Source organism: Myotis myotis, unplaced genomic scaffold (genome assembly GCF_014108235.1).
Source record: "Myotis myotis isolate mMyoMyo1 unplaced genomic scaffold, mMyoMyo1.p scaffold_m19_p_6, whole genome shotgun sequence".
NCBI lineage: Eukaryota > Metazoa > Chordata > Mammalia > Chiroptera > Vespertilionidae > Myotis > Myotis myotis.
This window is the reverse complement of record NW_023416368.1, coordinates 30697950-30717498: the sequence shown is the minus strand read 5'-3', so window position 1 is coordinate 30717498 and position 19549 is coordinate 30697950. Positions and strand designations below refer to the sequence as shown.

Here is a 19549-nt window from a genome sequence, read left to right as displayed (position 1 = left end):
AAACCTTCCTTACTATAAAATGAAGTATCACACATTAGGAGGTGAATAGGTAACAAACTTGTTTTGGAAACATGAACTAGGAAGGCTGAGTCCTGAGCTCAGAATAATTCATAACATCTGTACAAATTCATTACAGCATACATAAATAACCACAGCATATTCCTCCTACTAAATACGCATGCAAAGGCCTGAAACCCTCTAAGAGCACACTAACAATGATTCCCTTTACCTTGTCTAGCCTGAAAAAAAGACAATTACATCAAAAATATTAAAACAGACCAGCTTGAAATGAGTTTATTCTTGTCTGTAGTTATAAAAAGTTATCTCCAAATGGCCATGAGATTATCTGTAATCCTGTATCCTTACTTTGCTTTTGTTGGGGATATAGATAACTAGACATCTTTTGCTCTTGGTAGGGGCCTTCATGCTCCGTGAGATTATGTTTGCCCCTTCTATTCAACTCCAGTAAGTTTCTTCGAGTTTGAAATATTCTAGGAGACTCTTCAAAACCATGTTTTGGAAGAATGTCTCCCTAGAATAAGAACAAATGTATAATTTTACTCCATTTAAACCTAATCTGACAGAACAGTCATGCTCAGCAAATCCAAGAATAAGATCATGTCTACCCAGTGCCCTAACCTTGCTAGGGTATCCAGTGCCCCTACTGTCAGCAGAGGATCGAATCACAAACTTTTCTCCTTTCCTCACTTCTCAGGAAACCATCCACTCCCAGCAGCATTAAAACTGTTCTTGTAGCCTTGCCTGTGCTAAAGTGCTAGTACAAGGATGTTTGGGGGTGGGTTGGGGTGGGGCGAATCTGGGAAGAAGGCCAAGCTCTGTAGCTACTATGAACATAAGGAAGAAGTGCTTCTAACTGGCAAAAGACAGTGTCTGTTTCCTGCCAGGATTCTTCTGTCAGTCTACTCTAAAGGTGATTCTATAAGCTCTCCCCAAGGAGCTGTTTCCGTCTGTACACACAAAAAGAGCTAAGGTCCTTGGAAGAACAGACATGGCCATTTTTTTACATGGAGGTAAGGCTTAACATCGGTCTGGCAATGTGCTAGCTTGAAAATAGTCAACTATGGTGTGACTGAAGACAGGTTGAGTGGAGAAACTCTGCGTGTAGGAGTATTGTTAGCAGACAGTGATGCAGGTAGGAAAAAGGGTGCAGGCATCTCAGCGGAAGGAGTCTCTCCTTGGTTCCGAAGCTGCAGGATTTGCCGGAGCAAGGCCTTACCTTCTTCCCGGGTCTGAAATAAAGTCAGGCAACTATTTCAAAATATGTCCAAGGATATTCTCAAAAACAGGTTCTAAAATACTCATGTAAGTTTCACAAATCAAGGTAGCCTTCCCACTTACCTTCTTATCCACTACTCCCAGATCATGGTAAAGATTATATGTTCGAGCCCCAAATCCAAACTCTATTAAATAACTGATACTCACATCATTGAATGCACAACACTTTTGGGCACAAGTTGAAGCTTCATCCCACAGTTTGCACTTAAAATAGTACTGGGCCAGATAGCGGAAAGCTGTGCTCTCCTCCAAGTGTTCCACTATTTCCTAGATAAGGAAAGCAGAGATGACTAAGGTGATAAGAATAATAAGATCAGCAACCCAGTCCTCCTGTCCAGGACACATACCCCACAGGTATAGATATCTTGGATATATTTGATGTAACATTGAGCAGCCTGTTCTGACTCAGTCAACTGTTCATGAAGCCTACAAAAGAAATTGGTCTTTAAGTACAAATCAGATCTCAAAGCCTAAATAATGATAAATAGTAACAGCCCATGATTAACACCAAAAAAATGACAACACATGACAAGTACAAATTTTTACATAAATGGCACACTGGGACCCAGAATAGTATTAGTGCCCAGATGCGAGGTTTTGTCAAAGCTTAGAATAGTGATGGCGAACTCGGTGTGTCAGCATTTTGAAAAACCCTAACTTAATTCTGGTGCCGTGTCACATATAGAAATTTTTTCATATTTGCAACCATAGTAAAACAAAGATTTATATTTTTGATATTTATTTTATATATTTAAATGCCATTTAACAAAGAAAAATCAACCAAAAGAGTGAGTTCGCGTGTCACCTCTGACACGCGTGTCATAGGTTCGCCATCACTGGCTTAGAATCATTACTCTGCTACTGGTAATGGAGAGAGTAAGATTTTTTAAAAAGATAACAAGTAATTCAGGTTTTTTCCTAATAAACCAAAAAAAAACTGGCATGAATAAAATTGTATTTAAGAACTTCTTTGCCTACTATTTCTGAGTTATTCCTTATTTTCTTAGTCCTTATTAGGAGATCCGTACTTAGTTTTCCTAGACTGCTCTGACATGAAAATTTCATTTCATTCCTTTCAATTCATTCTTGGTCCCTTGCCTAATAGGAAAGCAATTCCCTGTTTAAAGAGAAGTGTCATTCTCTCAAGTCAAATGGCTGAATTTTCAGATCAATATTCATACGCGCTGCTACATCCCACATTCATGTAGGATGATGGGTAGAAGGCTCACCCACCATACCAGAGAAGCCAAAGGAAATATCAATGGCGTTTTACTCCTTTCACTCACTTTGCAAGTTTCACCAGAGCCATTTTCTCCACATCTCCCACAGCGTAAGCTCGCCAATAACACTGTCAAAAAAATAAACTTGTCACTTTGACCATTGCCCAGGTGCCATGACTAATCACACAAAGGCTCAAGTCCTGCAAGCCTCCCAGAACTTCAGATTTGCAGGATGCAGGCATTTTTACTAAATCTGATAGGTCCAGGCTACATACTGACATTCCCACAGATGATGTCACCCAAGCTTTACTTTTTAGCCCATTATGTACCTCTAAATATTCAGATTTCCACATGTAGAGAGACACCAGAATGAAGAGAAGTTACAGAGCACAGATAGCCCCACCCTTCCTCCAAGCAGGAGATTACCACTCAATTCTCAAGGGCTCAATCTCAGATACCTTTTTGGCTTCCACAAGTTGATTGAGTTTCTCATAACATTCTCCTAAAGCAACCAGCATACGAGAGTCATTGGGCCTGAGAGAAAATAGTAGTAGTGTAAGCAAAGATTTATAGATAACTAAAGTCCACCACCACCACTACTGTAGTGATCCCCTTTATTCGAGGTTTCACTTTCCACAGTCAACTGCAGTCCGAAAATATTACATGGACAATTCCAGAAATAAACAGTTCTTTTTTTAAAAAAATATATTTTTATTGATTTTAGAGAGGCAGGGAGAAGGATAGAGAGAGAGAAACATCAATGATGAGAGAGAATCACTGATTGGCTGCCCCCCTACTGGGGATCAAGCCCGCAACCCAGGCATATGCCCTTGGCCAGAATTGAACCTGCGACCCTTCAGTCCGCAGGCCAACGCTCTATCCACTGAGCCAAACCGGCTAGGGCTAAACAGTTCTTAAATTTTAAATTGCACACCATTCTGAGTAGCATGATGAAATCTCACACCATCTTGCTCCTTCCCATCCAGGACATGAATCATCCCTTTGGCCAGTATATCCACGCTCTATACACTACCCGCCAGTTAGTCACTCAGTAGCCATCAAAAGAGAGAGAAAAGTGTCAGCACTCCCCAAAACAAACACATTGTCAAGTGGCCAGACTTACCGAAGCTGATGGGCCCGTCTATAATAATAAAGGCAGTAAAATGGCATCTTAAGGATTTCATAGGTCTGCCCAAGGCCATACCAGGCTCTGTAGTCCCGCTTATTTACCTCAATGGCATGTCTAAGAAATGGAAGATAGACTGGTAAGACAGCAGAATCAAAGTTAGCAACTTGCAGGCTCAAAAGAGGCTCCTAAGAACACAGCAATCAACTCTACCTAACCTCACAACTAGGAGCTCACCTGTAAGCCTGAATAGCAGCAGATGTGTTCTTCATTTCCATGTACTCATGTCCCATTAGTGTCCAGGCCCCAAGATACCGAGGATTCAATTTCAAGGCTCTTTGGAAATATAAGGCTGCTTTCTCATGCTGAGAACGCAAACTATAATAATTGCCTGATTGAAAAACAAACAAAAAATATGAACAAGTAGAAAGATAAAAATAAAAGTTCACTGCCCTAGCTGGTTTTGTTCAGAGGACAGAGCATCAGTCCACAGACTAAAGGCTCCTGGGTTCGATTCTGGATCACTGGCCCAGTCAGGGCCCCTGGGGGAGGCAACCAATCAATGTGCCTCTCTCACATCGATCTTTGTCTTTCACATCAATGTTTTTCTCTGTCTCTCCCCCTCCCTTCCACTCTCTCTAAAAATCAAAAGAAAAATATCCTCAGGTGAGGATTAACAAAAAATTAAATAAGAAATAAAAGTCCACTAAAATAGCATTCCACAGAGTGGACATGAAACCATAACTCATTCCCCCAAATTCCTTGTAGAACAGCCAAACTGTACATAAGGGAAATGTCATCGGTCCCTTGGGAAATATATATCATTTATCACACATTCTGGCTTAAAAAAAAAAAAAAGTGTTCCCTAACATTGTGAGTTTTTCTTCATTTTATTTTATCTGGATATAGCATTTATCCACATATTTTCTTAAAGGGTAGGACATTTTTAGAGTAAGCTTTATATTTTGGTTTTCCAACTATATTGCTAGGATACCTCAAGGGTGAAAAAGGTAGAGTTCTGAGCTCCGCTCTCCCTCAGGAATCAAAGCAGTTATATTATCATTGGTCTTGAAAAAAGCAAGTCAGTCGAAACCGGTTTGGCTCAGTGGATAGAGCATCGGCCAACGGACTGAAGGGTCCCAGGTTCAATTCTGGTCAAGGGCATGTACCTTGGTTGTAGGCACATCCCCAGTAGGGAGTGTGCAGGAGGCAGCTGAATTGATGTTTCTCTCTCATCAATGTTTATAACTCTATCCCTCTCTCTTCCTCTCTGTAAAAAATCAGTCAAATTTTTTTTAAGTTAGATTTAAAAAAAAAAAGGCACTGTTAGCAATCTGGTTACCCAGTCACCAATTCCTGTTTGTTCTACTTCCTAAATATCTTCTAAATCCTCTCTCCAATTCTCCCGCCAATATCTCCTCATCATATGTTTTCATCATCCTGGATTATTGCAAAAGCCTCCTGGCTGGTCTCCCTGCACCTAGTCTTGCCCTTTTTCTAATCCTCTCAGCACAGTCTCCAGTCATCATTTGAAAAAGAATATCTGAACAGTTTTATCACTCTGGCTTAAAATCCTTCAGAAGACTCCCACTGCCTTAAGAATAAAATCCAAACTTTTAGCAAAACAAAAAAGGCTCTTCAAGATCTGGCCCTTTTTTTACATTCCCACCTCCTACACCATGCTTCAGGACGCTGAACTATTTCCAGCATAATGTCTGTTTCACACTTCAATGCCTCTGCACTGCAATGCCCTTCCCAAGTCAATCCTTCTCCCCTACTGAACTCTTTCACTCCTGCCTATTCTTCAAGCATCACCTTCCTTAATCTCAGACTCAATTAGATGCCTTTCCTATGTACTCTCTTTCTTTCTTTTTAAATAAATTTTTGTTGATTTCAGAGAGAGGAAGGGAGAGAAAGAATATCAATGATGAAGGAGAATTATCGAGCAGCCGCCTTCTGCATACCCCCTTACCGGGTATTGAACCTGCAACTCCCGGGGAATGTGCCCTGAATGGGAATTGAACCGTGACCGAGCTCAACCACTGCACCACACTGGCCAGGCCCTATGTTTACCTCAACCATAACACTCAGCCCATTGTTTTATAGCTGTTTTCTTATTGGACTTCCTAAATAGGCAATAAGGGTAGGTAATGCAATACAAAGCACAGTGCCTGGCACTCCGAGTAGAAGATGCTTGAAGATGTTTTCTGAATAAATTGAAGTTCCATCCTCACCTTAATGGACTTTATATTTATACTTTATTCATAATGTTCTATACTGAAAGGATCATTCGTTCCTACTCTTACCTATGTTCCCATAGGACTTATTACATATTTTTAATGCTTATCTCCCATGCTAGACTACAACTTCCTCAAGGGCTGGAAATATTCACTGAATAACTGATGAATTGAAATTCTCTCAGCCCTAACTGGTTTGGCTCAGTGGAAATTCTCTCAGTTTATTAACACATCCTGATCTAGAAAGGTACAAATGCATGATCTTGATGCAGTGTCACCTAAGACCCAGAGACAGGTATGGCCCTTTCATCTCCAGGGAACTTAGACTTTCAACCACAACCAATCAAGCTTACTTTTATCCAGGAGTGGCCATTCATCTGTTTATGTCAGCTGATTATCAGGCCACACTAGTATGGCCAAGTACATAGGAGAGTGATGGCAAACCTATGACATGCAAACTCATTTTTTTGGTTGATTTTTCTTTGTTAAATGGCATTTAAATAGCCCTAACCGGTTTGGCTCAGTGGATAGAGCGTCGGCCTGCAGACTTAAGGGTCCCAGGTTCGACTCTGGTCAAGGGCATGTACCTTGGTTGCAGGCACATACCCAGTAGGGAGTGTGCAGGAGGCAGCTGATCCATGTTTCTCTCTCATCGATGTTTCTAACTTTCTATCCCTCTCCCTTCCTCTCTGTAAAAAATCAATAAAATATATTTATAATCCTATCTAATAAAAGAGAAACATGGTAATTGGCGTACGACCGCTACCCTTCCCATTGGCTAATCAGGGTGATATGCAAATTAACTGCCAGCCAAGATGGCGGCCTGCAGCCAGGCAGCTTGAAACGAACATGAGGCTTGCTTACTTCAGTGACAGAGGAAACCAATGTTCCCCGCCTGCCTTGCGGGCCTCTGAGCCTGCAGTTTGAAACATTGTAACAAATATAGAAGCTAAACAAAACCCCAGAAACCTGCTTTCAGCGAGCCGGGATCTCAGAGCTGGAGTTATACATTGTTTCGATTATAGAACCGAAACAAACCAGATACCTGCTTTCAGCAGCAGAGGCCTCAGAGCTGGAGCCAGAGCTAAAGCTGGCCGAGAATAAAAAAAAAAAAGAAAAAAAGGAGCAGTTGGGAGCTTCAGCCCTCAGCCTCTCACCCAGACTGGCCAGGCACCCCATTGGGGACCCCCACCCAGGCTGCCCAGGCACCCCAGTGGGGACCCCCACCCTGAAGGGTGTGTGACCAGCTGCAAACAGCCATCATCCCCTCATCCAGGCTGGCCAGGCACCCCAGTGGGGACCCCCACCCTGATCCAGGACACCCTTCAGGGCAAACCAGCCAGCCTCACCCATGCACCAGGCCTCTATCCTATATAGTAAAAGGGTAATACGCCTCCCAGCACCAGGATCAGCGGAGCCGCGAGGCCTCCCAGCACCGGGATCAGCGGAGCCGAGAGGCCTCCCGGCACCAGGATCAGCTTGACAGGGGGCTGCGCCCAAGCCCCCTGATCGCCCTGCGGCTCTGTGTGTGACAGGGGGCGGGGTCACAACCTCCCTATCTGCCCTGCTCTGTTCGTGACAGGGGAAGGCGCCCCAACCTCCTGATCAGCCCTGCTCTGTGCCTGATACAGGGGAGCTCCCCAACCCCCTGATCGCCCTGCGGCTCTGTGTGTGACAGGGTGCGGCGCCCCAACCCCCTGATCGGCCCCTGCTCTGTGTGTGACAGGGTGCAGCGCCCCAACCCCCCCAACCCCCACGGGTCCTGCTCTGTGTGTGACAGGGTAGAGCCATAACCTCCCCATCGGCCCTGCCCTGAGTGTGACAGTGGCGGCACCCCAACCCCCTGATCAGCCCTGCTCTCTGGGTGATAGAGGGCGGCGCCCCAACCCCCCCACCACAGGTCCTGCTCTGTGTGTGATGGGGTAGAGCCATAACCTCCCCACCGGCCCTGCCCTGAGTGTGACAGTGGCGGCACCCCAACCCCCTGATCGGCCCTGCTCTGTGGGTGATAGAGGGCGGTGCCCCAACCCCCTGATCCGCCCTGCTCTGTGTGTGACAGGGGCAGTGCCCCAACTCCCCTATCGGCCCTACTCTGTGAGTGACAGGGGGGAGCTCCTCAACCCTCTGATGGGCCCTGCTCTGTGCGTGACAGGGGGGAGCTCCCCAACCCCCTGATGGGCCCTGCTCTGTGTGTGACAGGGAGGAGCTCCCCAACCCCCTGATCGACCCTGCTCTGTGCATGACAGGGTACAGAGCCCCAACCCCCCTGATGGGCCCTGCTCTGTGCGTGACAGGGGGCAGCACCCCAACCCCCGATTGGCCCTGCTCTGTGCGTGACAGGGGGTGGCGCCACAACCTCCCCATCGACCCTGCCTTGAGTGTGACAGGGGGCAGTGTCCCAACCCCCCAATCGGCCCTACCCTGCGCATGACTGAGGGTGGCATCACAACCTCCCAATCCGCCCTGCTCTGTGCATGACAGGGGGCAGCGCCCCAACTCCCCAATCGGCCCTTCTCTGAGCCCGACCAGGGGCTGCACCTAGGGATTGGGCCTGCCCTCTGCCACCCGGGAGCAGGCCTAAGCCAGCAGGGTGTTATCTCCGAGGGGTCCCAGACTGCGAGAGGGCACAGGCCAGGCTGAGGGAACCCCTCTTTCCCCCCGAGTGCACAAATTTTTGTGCACCGGGCCTCTAGTAAATAAATAAATGGCATTTAAATATATAAAATAAATATCAAAAATATAAGTCTTTGTTTTACTATGGTTGCAAATATCAAAAAATTTCTATATGTGACACGGCACCAGAGTTAAGTTAGGGTTTTTCAAAATGCTGACACGCCGAGCTCAAAAGGTTCGCCATCACTGACCTAGGACCATGGTTCGTAACCAGAGATGATTCTGACCCAAGAGGTTATTTGGCAATACTGCAAATATTTTTTTTAATATATTTTTATTTATTTCAGAGAGGAATGGAGAGGGAGAGTGAGAGAGAGAGAGAGAGAGAGAGAAACATCAATAATGAGAATCACTGATGGGCTGCCTCCTGCACGCTTCCTACTGGGGATCGAGCCTGCAACCCCAGGCATATGCCCTTGACCAGAATCAGACCGGGGACCCTTCAGTCCGCAGACCTACGCTGTATCCACTGTGCCAAACTGAGTAGGGCACCTGTAAATATTTTTTATCGGCACAACTAGGAGGAGGGAGCAGTGGGTAGAAGCTAAGGATACTGCTAATACCCTACAATGCATAGGACAGCCCTCCACAAAAATATTGTTACCCCCAAAGTGTCATTAATGCCAAGATTGAGACACCCCAATACAGAGAAACAGGTACTCTCATCTCTTTTCATAGGATTGGAAATTCTTACAAATTTTTCTTTTTAAGAGAAGGAGAGAGAGAACATCCATCAGTTGCCTCCTGCATACACCCAACTAGGGTTAAAGCCCACAACCAGGGCATGTGCCCTGACTGGGAATCCAACCAGCAACCTCTTTTTTTTTTTCTTTTTTTAAAAATATATTTTATTGAATTTTTACAGAGAGGAAGGGAGAGGGATAGAGAGTTAGAAACATCGATGAGAGAGAAACATCGATCAGCTGCCTCCTGCACAACCCCCACTGGGGATGTGCCTGCAACCAAGGTACATGCCCTTGACTGGAATCGAACCCGGGACCCTTCAGTCCGCAGGCCGATGCTCTATCCACTGAGCCAAACCAGTTAGGCCAACCAGCAACCTCTTGATGCACAGGATGACACCCAACCAACCGAGCCACACCAGCTAAGGCCTTACAAACTTTTTAGTAGTACTAAAGTTTAAAATATATATATACACTTTTGATCCAGTCTTTTACTGCTTATTATACAGAAATAATTGCATTAACATGCAAAAATAAATGTACACATACAAAAATGTTTCCTGAAGCAATTTGTATATTAAGTAAAGTGATGGCACATCTATATAATAAAATATTAGATCACTATCAAAAATAATAAAAATCTAGATGTACTACAATAAAAAAAGAAAAAGATATATTAAGTTAAAAAAAAGGAAGTTACAAAGCAGTGTGTATAATGATATAGTTTTTACAAACAAACTGTACACACACACTTGCACACACACATTTTTTGTATTCACACAGAAAAATATTCTGGAATCACGTTCTCCAAACAATCTTGGGGATGTGGTTATAGTGAGCTTTCACATTCTACTGTATATAATTTTGTTACCTTTGACACTTTTATACTGTTGTTATTTTTATACTTGTATTATTTACAATAAAGGTAAATCTTAAAAGAAAAAGAATAATGATTCTTACCAATTACACAGCAAGTTTCTACGCGATATTTATCAATCTCACAGAGGTTGTGAGCCAGATAACTCAACTCAGATTTCATGCTCTGGAAGAAAAGAAAAGACAGTCTAAGCATGAAAAATGAACCTCTTAAATTATTTTTCTTGTAGTTAATGCAACTGGGTGACAATCCAACCCAGATGAAAGCACAAAAGAGCTTAATCAAGTCCAAGTAAAGGAAGCAGCTCACCCTGACATAAAGAAGGTTGGAGAATGTATCCATATTCTCAATCCTATAAGGGTCTTGTTTCCTTAGCTCATTAAAAATAGAGAGGGCTTTATCAATATCTGCAGAAAGAACATAGTTCAGAAAACAATACAGTGATACTTTCAGGTTTTGAAGAATTTCATTGTCCCTGTTCACTTACCTCTGATATTGTGATAGGCAACTGCAATTTGGGAAACAATATAAGAGCTCTTAGAAAAGCCCACATCAATGAGATTCTGATACTTTTGCAGGGCCTCCTCTATCAACTGCAATTCTGTGTATATATGAGCCAGAAAAAACTCTTTCATCCAGGTGTCTGGCAAAGACAGGAACTTCAGCTGGCAGCAGGAGAGAGAGGAACACACTTAATATATTTTGACCTCTCCCAAAAGAACATCAGGAACCATTTTTATTGTCTAAAGCAGCGATTTTCAACCAGTGTGCCACAAGAGGCACAGTGTTATGCCGAAAGAATTTTTAAAACGTGCAACACCTGACTATTTAGTCAGGGGCACTGACCTCTTTTCCCTTAGACCAGCCGTGGGCAAACTACGGCCCGCAGGCCAGATCCGGCCAGTTTGAAATGAATAAAACTACTGAAAAAAAAGACCGTACCCTTTTATGTAATGATGTTTACTTTGAATTTATATTAGTTCACACAAACACTCCATCCATGCTTTTGTTCCGGCCCTCTGGTCCAGTTTAAGAACCCATTGTGGCCCTCCGAGTCAAAAAGTTTGCCCACCCCTGCCTTAGACTGTCAAATAAAAAAAGTGACAAGAGTTAACACAACAGTACCTGCCTGGTATGAATGACCCAAAATTATATCTATTTTTTTTTTTGTCAGATAGACAAAAATTGTACTTTTAGTGTGCCACAGAATTTTAGTGATTGGTTTGTGTGCCATGAGATGAAAAAGCTTGAAAATCACTTGTCTAAAGGTGTTTATCATGGGAAATTTTATTACAGCACCTAATAATGGACACAGGGCATTTCAAGTGTAATAGGATTTACAAGCACAATGGGGAGGAAAGGCCCAGTTCGGGAAGGCTTCAAACAATAAATAAGATTTGAGGTGTCTTGGAGGGTGGGTAGATTTGAATAGAAAAAAGGGGAGAGGAAGAGAAAAAAATGAACATTCTAGGCAAGGACAACATAAAAAAAAAGAAAAACAGTTATGATGAATGTAGGTGAAGAGGTTGATGAAACTAGGTTGTTTGAAGGGAAGCTTTGTGCTGGGACGCAGTGGAAAAATAAGACTGAAATAGTAGGGTGGTTCCTATAGTGTAATAGGAAATGGTATGCAATAGGAAACCACTGAATTTTTATGCAAGAGAATCACGATGACACGGGTGTTTTGAGAATAAATTTGGAAACCGTATGCCGAAGGGCTTGGAAAAGGAAGTGTAAAGATGGGGAAGCTAGATAGAAAGTATATATTACTTATAAGAAATCCAAATTGGAAATAAACAAGATGGCAAATGAAGCCAAAAACAAGAGATGGGTACAAAAAGAAACCATGGCATGTCTAGTGGTTGAGTAGATAAAGGAGATAAGAGAAAGGGAAGAGGCAAATATGATTCTGAGGCATTAAGACTGGGTGTTTTGAGAAATAGTGATGCTAATGAGAATCTATCAAGTTGAGAGAAAGAGCCTGGCCTGTGGTTGAATGTCAACCTATGAACCAGGAGGTCATGGTTTGATTCCCAGTCAGGGCACATACCTGGGTTGCAGGCTCAATCCCCAGTAGGGGGTGTGCAGGAGACAGCTGACCAATGGTTCTCTCTTATCATTGATGTTTCTATCTCTCTCTCCCTCTCCCTTCCTCTCTGAAATCAATAAAAATATATTTTTTAAAAATAAAAAAAACTAATATTAAAAAAAAAAGTTGGGAGAGAGAATTTGGTAGGTAAGATGAAAAATCTACTTTTGTATATTATGAATTCAGAGATAAAACAAACTTTCAATGAAAGTCTAGTAGGCAGTTAGATAGGTGAATATAAGTAAACAAAGGTTTCAGACACAGACGTAGTAGCATATATCATTATTAGCAGAAACCAACCAGACTTTGGCTCTTCAGAGCAAACAAAAAGAAATGTGTTATCATTTCCATTAACTACTGAAGAACAGCAAATAAACTGTATAGACAATATCCTCTAATAATGACTAGTAAAATGATTGCAGTTTATAAAGCAATTTCATATACATTTCCTTAATTAACAAATCTCTGTATCCTCTCAGAGTCCTATGAGCTCAACAGAGACTTAAAATGTTTTAAATATGATCCCTTTTTAAAATATCTATTTTTAATTTATTTCAGAGAGGAAGGGAAAGGAGAGATAGAAACATCAATGATGAGAGAGAATCATCGATTGGCTGCCTACTGCATGCCCCCCACCGGGGACAGAGCCGCAACCCAAGCATGTGCCTTGATGGGGAATCGAACCATGACCTCCTAGTTCATACATAGGTGTTAACCACTGAACAACACCGGCTGGGATAAATATGATCCTTGATATCAGAGGAACCTTTCCTATAATAGCATCTTTGAAATTAAGAGAGAAACTGTAACAGCATTTAGTCTATAAAATAAGTTACAGTAAAACTTGAATGTGAACACATGAATATGAAAAGATATCTATAATAATAAAAGTGTAATATGCTGCCCTAACCGGTTTGGCTCAGTGGATAGAGCGTCGGCCTGTGGACTGATCGGACCCAGGTTCGATCCTGGTCAAGGGCATGTACCTTGGTTGCGGGCACATCCCCAGTAGGGGGTGTGCAGGAGGCAGCTGATTGATGTTTCTCTCTCATCAATGTTTCTAACTCTCTATCCCTCTCCCTTCCTCTCTGTAAAAAATCAATAAAATATTAAAAATTAAAAAAATAAAATAAAAGTGTAATATGTTAATTAGACCGGACAGCCAAATGGCCTCCCAGACATTATTCCAGATGAAGCCACCACAGCAGAGGCTGAGGCAGAGGCGGTTATGGGCGATCAGGCAGGCAGGCAGGCGAGCGATTAGGAGCCAGCGTTCCTGGATTGCGAAAGGGATCTCACAGAGGATCGGGCCTAAACCGGCAGTCAGACATCCCCTGAGGGGTCCCAGATTGCTAGAGGGTGCAAGCTAGGCCAAGGGACCCCCCCCCCCCAAACACGAATTTTGTGCACCAGGCCTCTAGTCTATAATAATAAAAGCATAATATGCTAATTAGATCAGACGACCTTCCAGACAAAGCTGGGGCTGTGAGGGAAGCCCAGGTCCCGGGTGCCAGAGGGAAGCCGATGCCGGCAGCCAGGGGAAAGAAGGCCTACTCTTGCACGGATTTCGTGCATCGGGCCTCTAGTCCTAATATAATTGGATGCAAATCCAACAGCAACTACCAAACAAGAGCTAGACATTTGTCTTTCAAATGAAGACCTGAAGAGCGAAATCCCAACAGTGAAAGAGACCAGAGAAGGAGCAAAGAGCTAGCTATATAATCAAAGGCTTAGCAAACCTCTCTCCACCCACCCATTACTGCAGAATTATATAAAACTTGAAGCACAGACTTTTTCACATGGCTCATCCTTTTTAGAAAATTTTTATTGATTTCTGAGAGGAAGGGAGAGGAAGAGAGATAGAACCATCAATGATGAGAGAGAATCATTGACTGACTGCCTCCTACATGCTCCCCACTGGGAATCGAGCCCACAACCTGGGCATGTGCCCTTGATGGTAATCAAACCCAGGACCCTTCAATCGCAGGCGACACTCTAACCACTGAGAAAACCAGCTAGGGCCACATAGCTCATCTTAACTTACCATCTCTTTGTCTGTAATCAAGTTACAGAGTTCTAGCCAGGCTCCCCAATGCAAAGGCAAAACATGAGTAGCCTCCACAAATACATCAATGGCCTCTTTCACCAAGTCCAGTTTTCGAAGCACAACACCATACCTAGGAAAAAAGGAAACAATCACAGAAGGTAACGCTCTATAACAGCTCTCTTCTGCTCAGGAGAATATGTTATAGAAAGTTCCAACTTACAGATAAAGGCCAAACACTTACAGATAAAGACCAGCACTTACAGATAAAGGCCAAAACCATCAAGTTCCCGAGCTTGGTGCTTTTTGCTGAGCTCCACTCTCAATTCTCTAAGAGCCTCATTTTTTACTTGTCCTTTTTCCAGGGGGCCTAGAAAAGAAACAAAGTCTCTGAACTAAGAGAAAGCTGCTGGTCTTCATTTTATAGACCTAATATTCCTTTTGGCATCAAACAGCTACACCTGAAACTTCCAGCAAGCACTCACAAGTGGTCAATATCTTACACAACTTTTTTCCCCAAAAAAAATAACAACTGATAACTGGTCTGCAGTCATATTTTGTTAGGCCCACATAGGTTTTTAAAGTTTTGAATCAGTATCAACATTTAAAAATCAGAAGCCTCAACTAGAAATCTGAATTTCCAGCTTCAGGTTGCAGGGAATGGAGTAGAGTCAGAGAAGAAAGCCTTGACAAGGCCACAAGGCAGCCCTCAGCTGCAGCTAGGAGACAATCAGCCAGTAGTGCTATCTAATTTCCAATAGCCCTCCTCGGACCACTTCACACATTTGTCCTACCTGCCTGGCTTCTATAGGCATTTGTGTGTGCAACCCCTGCTTTAATCTAAAAGGGAAAAAAAAGAAGTTCATACCTAGGCTATCAACTGTTTCATCATCCTTCTTCTTTTCTCCAGACTGTAAAAGAAAATCCAAACATAGGTCTTTTGACCAGTTTATTCTGAACCTGTTCTCAAACTAGCAGCCTGATTCTACCTAAAGGGCCCAAAACCAACCAAAATGGCATCTACTATTGGTCACTAATTTTAAGTAACTATTCAGGGGCTCCCATTGGTCAAATCTGGAATAATTTGAGCACCAAATAATGAAGTACTGTAATGAATTATATAAATCATTAAAAATAAAAGAATCCTTAAGTCCATACTAGGTAAATAGATAAGTGGAAAGAGAAGGAAAGGCTCTTGCTTAGAATAGAATGCCAAATGAGGAGCAGTAAATGTGGAGAGTGCTAGAGGGGAAAATCATCATTTTGCAACATTATAGTAAAAAATACTTCAGGCAAGAATTAACAATGAATTTCTTGACTAATGGATATTTAAGTTGTTCACATTTTGGGGGTATTACAAAAAAATATTTCAATGAACAGAGGTATTTAAAGTTACTTAAAGTAGAATTGCTTGGTCATAGTATTTCAAATTAACATAATCTACCCAAACTGACTTCAAATAGGGGCGTGGGGGGGAGTCTACTGCCTCGCACCTTTGTCAATAATGATTATCAGTTTTTAAAATATTTTCTTTCATAGCATTACTTTTTTAACTTTATGACTTCTTTATTGTTGTCAAACATTTATAAAGTACATTCACCAAATAGGCTATTGCTATGCTATTTAAAAGGTTTAACTTTTTCCACTTGGTTCAAAGTAGAATGATGTCTTAAAATGGCCCTCACCAGGTATCTAGAATACATGTACAGGAAATAGGCTTTCTTGCTATTGCAACCATGCAGGAAATGTGCTGCCCGATCGTACTCTTTAACATCAAAGTAGGCTTTGGCCAGGGTGTAAGCATCCATATCCTGGGCATCTTCCTAGAAGAGACAAATTTTTATAAATGGTTGGGAGTAAGACAAAAAAGTTCAAATCCAATTTTAAGATGTAAGAAGAAATAATTTTTCTCTCCTTTTCCTCCTCCCAAAACCATATATATAATGAAGTCAGATAACTTTTTCTTCAAAACAAAAAGTTATGGGAGCCCAGCTACAGTGGCTTGGTGGTCGAACATCGACCTATGAACCAGGAGATCCCGGTTCAGTTCCCAATCAGGGCACATGGGGCGGGCGTGACGTGGGGCTATAACCTGGGCATGTACCCACCCAGACCGGGAATCAACCTGTGACCTTTCAGTGCATCCTTCTCTCATCATTGATGTTTCTATAGCTCTCTCTCCCTCTCCCTTCCTCTCTGAAATCAATAAAAATACAACTTTTTTAAAGTTAGAGGGAAAAAAAAATTTGTAAAATATTAAACCAACACACTCAGAAACTTGTATTGTTTCTGCCAATGTGGAAGTTGTATAGGCTTTAGTACTAGGGACCTATATTCAAATTCTAACTCTTTGATTTTCTGGCTTCATGACATCAGTAGGAAAGTTACTTGGCTTCTCTGAGTATTCACTTCTTCATCTGTAAATGGAGCCAATAATATAGATTTGACATGAGGGAAAAGGTGAAAGAGAAAGTCGTAGAAAATGTCTGGCATTAATATTTGGCATTCCCTTCCTTCCCCAGGCTTTTAAATTTCTACATAAATGCAATATACTGCAGTTACTTATACTTTTTGTACTTCAAGAACATTTTGACATATTAGTGCAAAAAACTACAATACAGCTATAATTCTCTATGTGAAAAAATGAAATAATGCATATTTACGTTAAACACATATAATCCACATCCCAAACTCTAGGGATAAGTTGATTAAAACTTTAATAATTTCATTCTCCTCATCCTTCTTGCCCCAAATATTACCAGCACAAAACAGGAACCAAAACATACTCAGTGTTTTCTTCACTGGATGAATGAACATGTCTTACATGTGGCTCTTCAGCTTAGGATTCTGGTGGCCCTTTTCATATCCACTTACCATTTGCTTATTTCTTCCCCTGCCCCCTCTCAACCTACATTACACCTTTTAAAAAATATGTTTTTATTTATTTTAGAGAGAAAAGTAGGAAGAGAGAGGGAAGGAGGGAGAGGAAGAAGGAGAGGGAGAGGGAAAAGGAGAGAAACAGAGATCAGCTGCCTCCCACAAGCACCACCGGACCAGGGAATCAAGCCTGTGACCTGGGCATGTACCCACCCGGCTGGGAATCGACCAGCGACCTTTCAGTGCACCGAGGGCACTCAACCAACTGCACCACACCAGCCAGGCTGCATTATACCTTTCAGAGTAAAAAATAGTCATTGTGTTTAAAGGGAGGGAGGAATCAAGTAACAAAACGGATTGTGATGAAAAGCACTCAGAATACATAGTCTATGTAAACACATGTACTACAGGTGACATAAAACATATTCACATCTCCTTTTTTTTTAATATATTTTTATTGATTTCAGAGAGGAAGGGAGAAGGAAAGAGAGACAGAAACATCAATGATGAGAGAGAATCATTGATTGGCTGCCTCCTGCACACCCTGTACTGGGGATGGAGCCCGAAACCTGGACATGTGCCCTTGACTGGAATCGAACCCGGGACCCTTCAGTCCACAGGCCGACGCTCTGTCCACTGAGCCAAACCAGGTAGGGCCACATCTCCTTTAATTCCCTCAATATCCCCATAAAGTAAATACCATTATCCGCATTTCACAGATGAGGAAACTGGGGTTCAGGAGGTTAAATTGCCGAAGGTCCCTAGTGTGGCTGAGACGTGAACCCAGAGCTGTGCGGATCCAAAGCCAGTTCCGCACTGTTGTAAAAACCTCCGATTCTGGCTCATTGTCTAGGCTGGGCTACAAAAGCTAAAGGGCTGAAATCTTAAGCGAGGACTGTTTGCTTATTCTCTTCAGCTCAAGTAAACGCACCACCGGATCTTTCCTAGCTCAACACAACCACACAGACAAAAACCGCTTAAAACGCCCAGCTCTTGAAATGCTCGCATTCCTTTTACAAACATTGCTGCGAAGTAAGCAGTCGGCTCCCTCCGGCGACAAGTCATTACCTCTGGGGTCGATGGGGAGCAGTCCTTACCTCTGTCATAGGCGGAGGCGGCTGCAGCTCGACTAGAGGCAACGCCGGGAGGGAGAAGGCCAACTCCGCGGACCTGGAACACCCCGCAAACTCAATCAGCTCCACCAGCCCCCCAAGACCAAGGACCCAAGCCCAGTCCCGCCCCACCCCGGCATCTCACCATTTGCTGCTGTGCAGTAGGCCTCGCTCTCGGGTAAGGCCAGCGATAAGTAGCAGCTGCTTTTTAATTTCCCGCAAGTTTGAGAAATCGCCACTAGCTGACAAGATGGGTACCCCCGGCGCCGTCAGGGCCACAGGGACTACCGAGGGGCTCGCGGCCATCTTTCTGTCTCAGCCGCTCCAGCCAATCAGCAGCGACGATGCTAGCTGTGCGCCGGCACCAAAAAAGTTTGCCTGTTATTGGTGCGCTCTTGCTCCGGGACAACCAATCAGAGCTCTCACTTCTTACAACGTCACCGAGAGGCCGGGAAAGAGGAGACCATTACTTCCCCGATTGGCCAAGAGCTACTGGGGCGGGAAAATTAGAAGCAGGACACGGGGGTGGGGAAGCCACGATCTCTGGACGTGGCTGAGAGGAATAAGGGGCTGGGAAAGGTGGACTGGAAAACGGGAGGTGGGAATAGGAGCCAGAAATGTGCCACTGATGAACCAAAATGATGCAGGTGTCTAACGAATCCTTGGAGAACAACTTACATCTTTGCCCCCACCCCGCTACTCGATGAATACAATCCCTTGCAAAACTCCGGGGTGACGTGTTGTCTTTCCTACCTCGCCATGCTGCTGGTTGTTTAGACTCAATCCCCCAAGTCCGGCCTTCTTTCTTGCGTTGCCTCTAGTCGAGCTGCAGCTGCCTCCGTCTTCTGCAGAGGTAAGGACTGCTCCCCATCAACCCAAAACGTCGTGACCTGCCACTGGAGGGGAGCAGACTGCTTATTTCGCAGGAATGTTTGTAAAAGGAATCCAAGCATTTAAAGAGCTGGGTGTTTTCAGCGATTTTATGTGAGGTTGTGTTGTGATCCCTGCTCTGGCCAACAGATGGAGCCATTCCCTCCCTACCCACTCTTCAAACCGCTCGAGCAGAAGAGAGGTTGCTTAAAAGCCATGTGGTCCGCAGATGGCAGGACTGTGACCATCCCAACACTGGAAGCCAAACAAGGGCGAGGACGGACTACTACCAGGAAGAAGTTATTACAAATAAACCCAGCGAGAACTGAAAGACAGTCAGTTTCCCAGCAGGGTTTTGGCATTCTTAACATTTTGAACTGGTTCTTTGTTGGGGATGGGGAAGGGCCGTCCTGTGCCATTGTGAGATGTTTAGTATCCCTGGCCT

General features: G+C 43.4%; 1 protein-coding gene across 3 annotated transcripts; it reads right to left on the bottom strand.

Annotated features, from left to right (window-relative positions):
- Nucleotides 1-266: 266 nt before the first annotated feature.
- On the bottom strand, nucleotides 267-18565 carry CDC23 (cell division cycle 23). 3 transcript variants are annotated; one of them, XM_036313959.1, is made up of 16 exons: nucleotides 18380-18565; nucleotides 18220-18292; nucleotides 15931-16068; nucleotides 15114-15156; nucleotides 14510-14615; nucleotides 14246-14378; nucleotides 10600-10777; nucleotides 10422-10519; nucleotides 10196-10277; nucleotides 3880-4033; nucleotides 3640-3759; nucleotides 2975-3050; nucleotides 2583-2644; nucleotides 1644-1722; nucleotides 1444-1563; nucleotides 267-1250 (listed from the first exon to the last, which is right to left on the bottom strand). In XM_036313959.1, exons 1-16 carry the CDS (start codon nucleotides 18538-18540, stop codon nucleotides 1080-1082), a joined length of 1794 nt encoding a protein of 597 aa, XP_036169852.1. In that variant the 5' UTR covers nucleotides 18541-18565; the 3' UTR covers nucleotides 267-1079. The 3 variants fall into 3 exon arrangements, with proteins under 3 accessions (XP_036169852.1, XP_036169854.1, XP_036169853.1); XM_036313961.1 differs by lacking the exon at nucleotides 18220-18292 and having other exon boundaries at nucleotides 18380-18510; XM_036313960.1 differs by lacking the exons at nucleotides 18220-18292; nucleotides 18380-18565 and adding an exon at nucleotides 17336-17455.
- Nucleotides 18566-19549: the final 984 nt, after the last annotated feature.